The 11,129-nt window shown below is 58.9% G+C and overlaps 1 protein-coding gene across 1 annotated transcript in view; it reads right to left on the bottom strand.

Moving 5' to 3' along the window:
- Positions 1-612: 612 nt before the first annotated feature.
- IGF2BP2 (insulin like growth factor 2 mRNA binding protein 2) overlaps positions 613-11,129 on the bottom strand; it is an 87,858-nt gene continuing 77,341 nt past the window's right edge. Inside the window, exons 10-16 of the mRNA XM_031968755.1 lie at positions 10,319-10,387; positions 8,283-8,399; positions 4,893-4,967; positions 4,565-4,697; positions 4,090-4,175; positions 3,515-3,586; positions 613-2,490 (exon numbers count right to left, since the gene is read on the bottom strand). Of these exons, the coding sequence (XP_031824615.1) occupies positions 2,383-2,490; positions 3,515-3,586; positions 4,090-4,175; positions 4,565-4,697; positions 4,893-4,967; positions 8,283-8,399; positions 10,319-10,387 (660 nt within the window). The 3' untranslated portion in view covers positions 613-2,382. The remainder of the gene's footprint in view (positions 2,491-3,514; positions 3,587-4,089; positions 4,176-4,564; positions 4,698-4,892; positions 4,968-8,282; positions 8,400-10,318; positions 10,388-11,129) is intronic.

Below are 11,129 nucleotides of genomic sequence, written 5' to 3'. Positions count from 1 at the left end.
ACACCTCCCGGCCCGGCCCCTCTCCCACTTTTACCTGTGGGCATCCTCTTCTAGGCGCTGTTCACCAGTAATTCAGAACTCAAAGAACCTGGGCTCAGGACGGGAAGGGCCCACCCTGAGCCCCGTGGCCTCCCTGAGTGGGTGTGCAGCATGGGAAAACTAAATCAACTGTCATTTGTCCTGGGCGGGCCAAGGGGGAAGGGGGTCATAAGACAGGGGGGCCTTCTGAAAATATCGCTAAGGAGAAACCAATGGGCCTCGGCAACAGGTTGGCATCAGCCTGGAGATGGCGACTGACCCCACGGGAGCCCACGAGATCAGCAGGTGAGTGCCTGCGGTCCCGGACTGTTCTACCCTCCTGGGTTTCCCCATCCCATAATGGGTCTCCAGCTAACATCTATTTTTGCGGAGAACTCAGACTTGAGATACTTTTCTTCCCCCGGGGGTTAAAATCCAAAAAGCCCACGATTGTGCCCTCCGTCCCTTACTCCCCAGCATGCCCCTTCCCACCCTCCTGGCCCTGGGAGTTTCTTTTTCCCCTAGATCCTCTCTAGGAAGTATCCCCTGGCTGAAGCCAGGCTGAAAATAAACGAGATCGGGACTAAGTCAGGCTCTTGTTAGCTGGATATATTTCTTGGTTTTTGCTGGGTTTTTTTTTTTTTTTTTTTTTTTTTTTTTGGTGTTTTTGGTTTTTTTTCACAGAACACTTTGCAGTAGAGGAAACTGGCATTGCAGTCTGTTGGCACTTTGGCAATTTCACACAAACCAGTAACATGTTGTTCCTTGAGCGCGGAAAACCTTTGTGGCCCATTCCCCAAGAACACTCGGGCCTTGCCAATCCTTTTTTTCCCTGCTTTTTTTTTCTAATTGATTTTTTTTCCCCTACAATAAACGTTTTCAAGGCCTGCCCTCGGGAAGGCTGAGGCCAGCTGAGAATGGTTGGCACACACCTGGATCTCACCTCCCAGATGGCAGCTAGTTTTTTTCCAACTTGATTTTATTAAAAAAATAAAAAAAAAAAAGTGCTCCAACTCTCAGTTTACAAGGCATACAAAATCTCTAAAAGGGAGACAGGAGGATCAAGGTGCTGAGGTACAATAACACCTGAGGTAGATTTTTTTTTTTGTTTTTTTCTTTGAAAAAAATTTGTTTTTCTCTTTTTCAATTTGCAATTTCTATGCCCTGGGCCAACCACTTCTGACAATTTTCTTGTTTTCTTCCCCACTTGTTTTTTGATTTGTTTGTAAGAAAGAAAATCACTTCCCCACGCACGGATGGCTCCGGCCTAAAGGAACATGTAAAAAAGACGCGAGTTGTTGTATTTTCTGAGTGGGATTTTTTTTTCCTTTTTGAGGATCCCCGGGACAAGTACCATGGAGCTTGTTTCCTATTCAATGGCCTAAATGGAAGTTGTGGCTGTCTGAGATTTCTGGGTCTCTGATGTGTTACTCTGAGCACTGCTTTGCCTGTGGGTGTGGAGAGAGGAGGAGGAGGAAGAGAGACTGCAGGGAAAGGGGAGGAGGGCCTGCACAGCTGGGCCAGGGACAAAATGACATGGCTGTATGCAAAACCACTTTAGAACCTGTGAAGCAAAAGGAGGAAAGAACACGTGAGCCGGATACAGACGAAGGGAGTGGATCCCTTGTGTCGGCGCGCCCCGGCTGTGCCGGGCGCTTAGTACCTTGCCTGGCCAAGCCCCCTCCCCCACCCCCACGGTTTCTGTGCTGGCCGTCCGACTCCAGAAGCCGGCTTTCTCTTCCAAAGGAAACAAAAAAGTTAATCATTTCTTCTTAAATTCGAGTTAGTTGAGTTATGGAGAGATATAGATAGCGTTTCTACAATGTATTAATGCCGTGGGCACGCCGGGCAGCGCCCGTTAGACAAATCCTTCTCGGCCCCGTGGGGGGGGACACGGGACATACAGAACCAACCGTTTCTCCCCCAAACCGGGCGAGCGTGAGCCTCGTCGTGAACGCGGCCGTCTGTGTTAGTCCAACTTAAGGGACCGAGTCAGGGAGTTCGATCGGATGGGCAAAGGGGGTGAAGCTGGCAGGAACCCCGGGGGCAGCTGGGCCAGGGCCCTGCCCGGTGCGCTTGCGTATGTGTGTGTGCGTGTGCGCGTGTTTGGGGGGAGGGCCAAAAGGGGTGCTCGGGCACGTCTGGGTCCAGTCTCGGGATGATCCCGGGCGCCTGATCCCACCTTATCCCGGGGCCAGCTTGATCAAGGTTTCTGCCCCGTTCCGACGGGGGCGGCTGCGCCGTTCCTCAGGATGGTCTTTGGTTCGCTCCCCGGTCCCTCTGGGTTGGGTCTCGTTCTGTCCGGCACGGGAAGGGCTACATTCATCTGGGGTGGCTTGGCCGGCGCGCGCCCGGGGCAGCTGCTCACTTGGCACGCTGCGGTGCCGGCGCTGAGGGCCCGGCTCCCTGAGGATGCTTCTGCTCCTGCTGCTTCGCCTGCTGCACGATCTCCCTGATCTTGCGCTGGGCCGTCTGCAGCCAGGGGAGACGTGGGAAGGGGGTCACGGCAAGGGAGGGAGGAGAGGAAGATGAGGATCCCCCCAGGAACAAGAGGAAAAGGGGAAGGGAAAGGGGGGAGAAAGGGATGTAGACGGAGAAAAAAAGGCTGGTAAAATTGGGGAAATGGCAAAAAAATGGGCAAAAAACATGGGGGCGGGAAGGAAAAAGGAAACACTGATCCCTTGTGCCCCACCACACCTCTCCTCAAAGGGGACACCTACATACACTGGAAAAACAAAAATCCCCAACCCCTCCCCACCACCTCTTTTCCCCTAGACCACCTCCTTGGTGGGCCTCCTCAACAAAACAACTAATCCTGGGACTCTCATTCTGGGAAACGGCGGAAACCAATTCGGGAAACAGAAAAAGAACAACCCTTTCCCCCCCCTGTACCCCCAAACCAAAAACCCGAAAATTTAACCACAACCTAATGGGGACCAAAGGCCTCCCCATCCTGCAATCGGGGAAGGCAAAATCCCTATCGCAAGCGGGAGAACAAACCACTGGGGTTTCTACCAACAACCACCCCTGGGGGTCTACAAACTAGGACATCTAAACGGGAAAGGGCATAAATTCAACCCCCCATGGATGAACAACTGCCCCAAAACTTAAACTCAATCCCCTCCTTCCCCATCAAACCACTCCACCGGGTGGCCCGGGCTGGTTTGGGATCAAAGGGCGGCCTCAGAAAACACCCTATTGTAATCACCCCAAACCTCTGCGGTACAAAACCCGGGCAAGGGGCAGTGGTAGGGGCCACATCTACCAACCAACATTCCTCTAATCCCAAAACATTTTTATTAAACCTCCCTGTGGATTTAAAACCCCAAGGAAACCCCCTGGACGCTCTAAAAGGGGTTATCTGCAAAGGGAAAAACCCCAAAATCACAAACATCCGCCAACTGGTGGGACCCGGGAACCCACAACCTCCCATGCCGGGGTGCCACCCAAAAACTCCAAAAGGAACAGACCTCCGGAACCCCCCCTACCCCGGTACCTGGCTGGCAAAAAGGGGAAATTCTTGGGATCCCTCGTCGTTCCTTGGGGCGTCGGTGGGGCAGTACTTCCGCTGGTCAAATTTGCAGTTCATTCACCTGTGAGCCGGGCAGAGAGGGAGTGGGAAACTCGCAGGGAAGGGCCTCCCCCCCGGAGTCAGGGCCCGGGCCCGGGGAGGGAGGGGTGGACCAGGGGCGAGAAGGCGGGCGGGGCGGGGCCCATCCTCAACCACCCAGGCCAAAGGGGAGGCAGGGCCGGGGAGGGCAGCCTGTGGCTGGGAGGAGCGGACTTACCCGTGGAGTGGGGGCCGGGCTTAAAAAATCTTTCTCCAGTTTTTTATAAATCATGTTACTTCCTGGAAGGATCTGGTTAGGTCGGGAGGGGGCGTTTGGCAACACCGAGGGTTGGGGGTGTTAAATCTCTCAGTCAGACTGCCTAGAGCTGCCACTGGGGGACGTCACTGCTCTAACCTGATGATCTCAAGTTCTTAAATGCAGGGACTGGGCAAGGGGCCTCTGGCTCTAAAGCCATGAGTGACCTACGACTCCGAGTGTCCACCCCGCTAGTCTCCCCTACGCTTCCTCCAGCTGGGGAGGTCCCAGACGGGCCCACTGCGGGCATGGCGTCCACGGGCCTGGCATCCGCTGGCACCCCCGGGGCCCCTGGGCCGGGAACAAAGGCGGGAGTTCTGCCAGGCCAGCCTGGGGAGGCCCACGTGCTCTGATCCCCAGACCTGAAACCTCAGGGTCCTCTTCTTCCTCGTCTTTGTCCAGTCTCGTCAGTTCTACCTTCACATCCGTCACCTTTCAGACACATCTCACCTCTGGCTCCGCCCTCCCCAACTCGCCACCTCACCCCCCCACTGTGGCAGCGGCTGCCGGGGTGGGTGTGGGGCGGTCCCGCCTGCCTTGTCCCCTCCCCCAACACCGCATCCTCCATTCAGCCACCACAGAAGCAATCCAGGTCCAGCCACACGCCTCAGTCCCGTGGCCGGCCTAGCTGCCCAGGTGGGGCCCCCCCTTCTGGGAGTCCCAAGGGAGGGGCCCCGAACAGGGCCCCGAGCAGACTCCCGTCTTGCCCCCTTGCCAATCCCGCGGCGGCGGTGGGAGGCACCGAATGTGGGCCTTGGGACCCCTCCTTGGGGTTAAAAAGTTTCCCTCCTTACTTCCGATCCGCCCCTGGGCCTGGGAAGGGGACCGAAGCACACCGAGTCTGGCCCCACCACCCCGCTCGGGGTTCCCGGTTTCCCGGCGGGCCTGCCCCTCTTGCCCGTCTTGGAGCTCAGCACCCCAGAGGCGTCCCGGATCTCGTTTTAAGAAAGGGCCTAGGGAAACCCCCCTAGGGCCTGGCCCGGATGGGACTGGGGTCATGACACTGACCTTGAACTGGGCTTCAGGCGGTCCGGTGATGATGACCATCCTCTCACTGGCCTCGGGTCCTTCGGGGGGGGCAATCTGCAAACGCACAGTGGGGGCAAGTGGTCAATGGGCCCGGCAGCGCCCACGAAATACGCGCCTACGGGGTGCACCAAGAACCGGAAGCGAAGTCGTCTCTCACAGACGGGGGAGGAGTCCCTCTGAGTGAGACTGACTCTGGCCAGGCCGGCTCCCCACCCCCCAAAGCCGTTCCTTTTACGTGCCTCTTCAACTGCTCCTAGGGGAAATGCTGACAAACTTGACCCTGAGGACCCACCACACGAAGAGTGTTCCGGGGCTTGTCCCAGAGCCCCTGCTGCCCCTCCTCCAGGTGTGTCTCCTTGCGGGCGGGGAAGAGGCCGCCATCCACCAACCATTGCCTCCATGCCTTCTTTTCCCGGCCATTTTCTACCTCCCTAACTCCCTCTCCTCAGTTTCCCTCACAAAACTCCCCTAAGTCCGTCACCCTCTCCCCTCAGGCTTAAGCTCCAGAAAAGGCCTTCTCCTGGGCGCCGATTCCTTTCCGGCCACGGCCCCCAAACCCACCCTGGAGCAGGGCTCCTCCCGTCAGGGTACAACCCCCCCCTCCCACCATCTTGGCTCCTCAATAAATGACTTTTATTTATTTTGTGCACCTGTCACCGTTACCTCACCCCGAGTATAAGGACCAATGCCCGGAAGCCCCGCCCAGGAAGACCCCAAAGGATCCACACCACCCAAAATTCCCACTAATTTCTGCCGCGAACCCCCCTACTCAATCGGAAACCCTAAAAGCCCTATTGTCAGGGAATGGCCTCTGTGGCCAGAGGAAATGACTGCTAGTTCCACTCTCGGGGAAGGAAAGAAAACCTCAGAATTCCCCTTTCTTCCTTCCTTCCTTCCTCTGCCCCACAAAAGCCCAACTGGGGAGCGTTAAAGCAGCAGAGAGATGGGGCTTGGGCTCCGTGTCCTGCAGCTCTAACATCCGGACTCAGCACTAACTCATGGCCTCACCTCAATAGAGGGAACAAGCCTTCGGTGCCCCGCTGCTGTGGCCACCCAAACGGGGCCGTCCCGAGAGTTTCACTCGGGCCCAAAGGCCCCTCTCTGCCCAAGCTCCCTCCTGGTGATGCGAGTCTTCAACTAGTGCAAGCTGGGAGACGAGGGGGGCTCCCCACCACTGGCCGGCCCACAACAGCCTTGCTCTCCTAGCCCAAATCACGTCAGCCCTCAAGAAATGTCAGGGGCTCCCTACTGGCTTGGGATCAAGTATAAGCGCCTGCTTGGCGATTCAGGCAGATTCCACGCCCGACTTCCTCTCGTGCTCTCTGCCCGGCCAAACCTGCCCACTGCGCCCCGAGTGGGCTTCTCTCTGAGCCTCAGAATTGACCCCCCGACTCCTTCAGAGTCGCCATCCCAAGTTACTTAGGAGGACTTGGCTTCCCTTTTCACTCCCAGCTGCCGATTCTGTCCAAAGCTTCCTGAGGGAAGAGAGGAGGCTTTCCTTTCTTCATGTCCTCATGCTCAGCACAATGCCAGGCACAAGGGATGCCTAATCCATGCTTGCTGTCGTTTCCATCTCCCCCTTTCCCTTCTCCGTCTGGGCAAGGCCTCGAGGGCCAGGGAGGCCTGGAGCCTGACCCTGCGGTGAGCCCCACAGCACAACTGAGTCCCAGCTAAGGATGAATGAGTGCTGCCCACCTCCCAGGGTCATCCGCGACCACCTTCCTGGGCACACCGGGCCTGCCCTCGTGGCCTTGTGACAAAGGTGCCCTAGCAGCCAGCTGGAAAACACGAGGGAGGCCTTGGCACAAGCAGGTTTTAAATTAATTCAACTTCAACTAAAAGTTACTGAAAATAAGGAATCATTTCCCCCCATCCATTTATGGATGTCTTGACTAGGGATTCTGGAGTCCAAGGACTCCAGGTTAAGAACTTTGGGTCTAAAAGTGTAAGAGACCCAAGAAAGCCGTGCTGCTGCCATCATCGGAGAGTCAGGGATTTGGGAGCCAGAGGACCTTGGCTCAAAATCCCACTTCTATCACTTCTTTCCTTTGCTCTTTAAATAAATCACTCTGCTTCCCTGGGCCTCAGTTTCCTTATCTGTAAAACGAGGGGGTTGACTGGATGGCCTGGTAAGGCCCTTCCTACTCAAAGATGGCTAAACTTGGAGCCAAGAGACCCAAGTTGCAATCTTTACTTGGGCAAATCGCTCTGTGGGATAGGCAATATTATTCTCATTTTGGAGAAGAGGAAACTGAGGCACAAAACCCTTAGAGCTGGTCTAGTCAGAGCCGCCCACGTCAGAGCGACAGTCCTGTCGACCCATCTTGCTCCGGGTCAGGTAAATAGCAAACTGCTCAGAACTTGGCTCTCCACCCCGGCTGTCATTCCTGTCAGCTCTGCCGCTAATGCCGCGTGATCGGGGCAGACTCGCTCTCCCACGCTGGATTCGATGACTGTTCTTATAGGAGACAGAGGCCTTCGTGCTCGAGCCACACGCTCCTCCCGGCCCCATTCAGGACCTTTTCTCCTCCGGCACGCGCGGACATCCCAGCTCTGGAGAAGCGTGGCCTTCTGCACCTCCGGAACTCCAGGCTGTCCCACGGGAGCCTGGGCTTTTCTGTCTGACAGCAGCAGGGGACGTGCTTGGCCTTCCAGGCAGGAGCCCGAGCAAATGGCGGGCCCAGCTCCCGAGATCCCATCCCCTTCAGCGTCTCTGGGGCCTCTGCCCATTTCCAGGGGCCGAGCAGGATGTGGGCGTCAAGACTGCAGAGCCCCAGGGGCCCTCTCTGCCACACCAAGGCCTTCAGACTGCTTGCATCACTGGGGTAGGCTTCCCAGCCCCCATTTAGGAAGAATGCCTCGTTCAGAAGGGTTTTCTGACCTCGGGGGGTTTTCCCCTCTGATTGAGTCCTACCCGGGCTGGGAGCGCCGCGGAACAAAAACGCAGAGCACGTTGCTTAGCTGACGCCTCCTCCTCCCGGTCTGGTCTCACTTGGACACACGGGGTGACCCGGCCCAGTCTCACTTGGACACATGGGGTGACCCGTCCCGTCCCAAACAGACACTCCTTGAGGGCAGAGAATTTTCACTGGCGACCTCGCGTCTCCGAGCACACTCTTAAAAATATAGGGCGAAGGTAGAACACCGGTCCCCAAATCAGGAGGGCCAGAGTTCAAATGCGGCCTCGGGCACTTAACGCTTACGAGCTGTGTGTGACTCTGGGCAAGTCACTTAAGGCCAACTGCCTCATCAACCCCAAAGTACAGTGAAAGAATCCGCAGAGTGGAAGCTTCTTGAGGGCAGGGACCGTTTGCATTTGTCTGGCTCTGGTAGGCACTTAATAAGCGCTAGCTGAGCGAGCCTTCTTACCTTGATGGAGGCCCCAGCGAACCTGGCCAGCTGCTTGATGTGGTGGCCCTTCTTGCCAATGATGGCTCCAACAGCTTGCGTGGGGATGAACAGATACACCACCTCCTGCTCGGGCACCTGGGGGAGGGGGCGAGCAGAGACAGAAATGTCACCTCGAAGGAAGGCCGGCCATCGGGCCAGAGCTGGGTGGGGCCTCGGAGGCCTTCGGGTCCAACACTGCCCCATGCCCCCGATTTCGAGACAAGGGAGCCTGAAGCTCCCAGAGGCCTTTGCAGGCTGTCTCTTCGGCTGCCTAAAAGTGGATACTTGCAGAGAGCCCAAAAACCCAGAGATCTGGGGTGAGAAGGGGCCTTGTTCAACCTCCCCCAGCCCGTTTTAGAAGAGACCCAGGGAGGTGAAATGTCCTAAGGGGTGGGATTTGAACCCGGGGCTCCGGACTCCACGGCCAGGACTCTGTCCTCTAGAGCACGAGCCCGAGGAAGGTTAAATACCAGAGCTAGTCTTCGGGACTAGGAGCGAATTAGGAGAAAGTTAGATCTCATTTTAAGAGGCAGCCGGACAGTCCTTGCAGAATCCCACGGCCGCGGCAGGCCCCCCGCCCTGCTTGTGCCCCGGGAGGCTGCCGGGCAGCAGTCGGGAGTGTGGCCAGCGACCGGCTGAGGCGGAGAAAAGAAAGGAGGGAGGGAAGGAAGGAGCGAGAGAGGGTCATCGGGGGCTTCTGAGAGAAGTTACAGAGCGGCCCCGGAAGAGGGGCGCAGACAGGTCAGAAAGCGAGCCCTCCCCCGCCCCGGCGCCAAGGCTTTGCCCACAAGTCCTCCTTCCGGCGGAGAGCAGGGAGATCTCTGGCGATCTCGGCCCCGTGGGCCGTCTTTGCGCTGGTCCTGAGGCGAGGAGCCAGAGGCGGTGGCGGCGAGGCCGAGCCGTCCGTGCGGTGGCCCCCGAGCCGCGAGCTGCCTGGCCCTGGGCTCTCATCATTCCAAGAACTCCCAGACAAGAAACTCCCTCTCCCACCGAAGGTCTCAGAGACTTGCCTAGATGCAATGAGAGTTGGAGTTTCCTGTCCAGGACCACACAGCCATGACGTGCCAGGGGGCGGTGGCTCCAAGGCTGGCTCCCGACGCGCTGGCGGAGGGTCCCGGGGGCCGAGGGCGGCTCTCCCGAGGCTTGGCGGGTGGCGGCGGGCAGCACAGTCAAGGTCTGCTGCCCTCCGGCCTGCCCCCTTCCAGCGCTTTCGGTCGGGCCCCAAGGCCGCCAATGAGGCGTGCGCCCCGCCGATTCCGCGCCTTCTCCCCCAGGGAGGCGACTCTGAACGCGGAGGAGGAAGAGCCGGGACGCGGGAGGCTAAACGTCACCGACAACACCGAGTGCCCCGGGGAGGACCAGCCGTCTGGGAGCCAAAGCAGTCGGACTTTGAGCTAGCCTCGGTTTCCTCATCTGGCAAATGGGGGCAACGATGGCGCTTTCCCAAATGACGACTCTACAAAGCGCCTCGCGGACGCGGAGTCGTCGACAACACGAGACCTCGCCTTTGGCGCCAGCCGTGTGACCCCGGGCATCTCGTCTCTGCCCATGGCCTGCAGGATGGGGGGTGCGCCTAGGGCCCCCCCCAGGGTGACGCTTTGGGCCCGGCAGGTCTGGCGCTCTCCCTGCGCACAGTGGAGCCATCGCTCGCTCGAGGCCACGTCAGTGACAGAGCCGAGACCCGAAGGCCAGTCTCAGGACTCTCCTCCTGCGCTCGGCCGGCGAGACCCCGGGGTCACAGACCCAGTGCCAGAGAGGACCTCGGCCGCTACCGAATGCGACTCCATTTTACAGATGAGGAAACTCCCGGGCTCCGGGAGCGAGATCTCACCCGAAGCAGCGGGACTGGAGCCCGGGGCTTCCTGCGCCCAAGTCTCCTGCCCTATCCAGCGGCCCCGCTGCCTCTCTGTGACAAGCCTAAAGTTCTTTGCGATAGGAAAAGCGCCAGAAAACGCGAGCCTCTGAGAAAGACAGAAAAGGCCAAGAGCAGCGTGGGGAGAGGGAGGGTCACTCACAGGGTGCTGGTGTGGGAAAACGCCGATCTGGGGGGCTCCGTACAGGCCCGAGAGGTAGGCGGAGGGACTCTGGCGGGAGAGAACACAACCGTTACTGGAGGTGCCTGGGAAGGGGAGCCCGCTGCAGGATGCACACCAGCCCGCGTGCGTGCCCGCTGGAGCCCTCCTCCGCCAGCAGCACGCCGTCTCGCCGTCGCGGCCTCGGCTCCCGCGTCCTCCTCACAGGGGCGGCGCGTCGGCTTCCGGGCGGCCCATCCAGCTCCTGGGCCCCCCCGGGGGTGACCGGGGCCCGCTGGCGGCCGCTGGAGAGGCTGGCGCGTCCGCAGAGAGCGCTCTGAGTACAGCAGGTGGACGGAAAAAACTGTTTGGGGGGGTGCGTCATTGATAAGCCAGCGCCCACGCCCTGACAGATTTCTCTGCCCACAGCTGCCTGGGTCTCTCACCCTCTGCCTCTCGTCCCATCCTTCCACGACCGAGGACGCCGGGCCCTGTGGGTCTCAAAGTTTCTACGCGTGGTTACGGCGACGCCGGGCAAAGGGCAAACACAGAGCGTTCGGCGGATAGGAGGGGGGGTGTCCCCAGCATGCACTGGCGGGGAGGGGGAGGGGGGCGGGCCCGCAGGAGGAGGAGGAGGAAAAACATCCTGGTACAGAAGAAAAGAGAAGGAAGCCTGTGAGGAAGTGGATGGGCTGGCCTGGGGAGGACAGAGGGACTGACCACACAGCGCCCATCAAGCTCCCCCCTCTTCCCACCGCTCCCTGGCAGCCGGCGACCCTGTGCCCCGACGCTCCTCCTAAGGGAGGAGCCCCCT

The sequence above is a fragment of the Sarcophilus harrisii genome, chromosome 4 (genome assembly GCF_902635505.1).
Source record: "Sarcophilus harrisii chromosome 4, mSarHar1.11, whole genome shotgun sequence".
Classification (NCBI taxonomy): Eukaryota; Metazoa; Chordata; class Mammalia; order Dasyuromorphia; family Dasyuridae; genus Sarcophilus; species Sarcophilus harrisii.
Note: the sequence above shows the minus strand (reverse complement) of the source record. Positions and strands in the feature narration are given on the sequence as shown.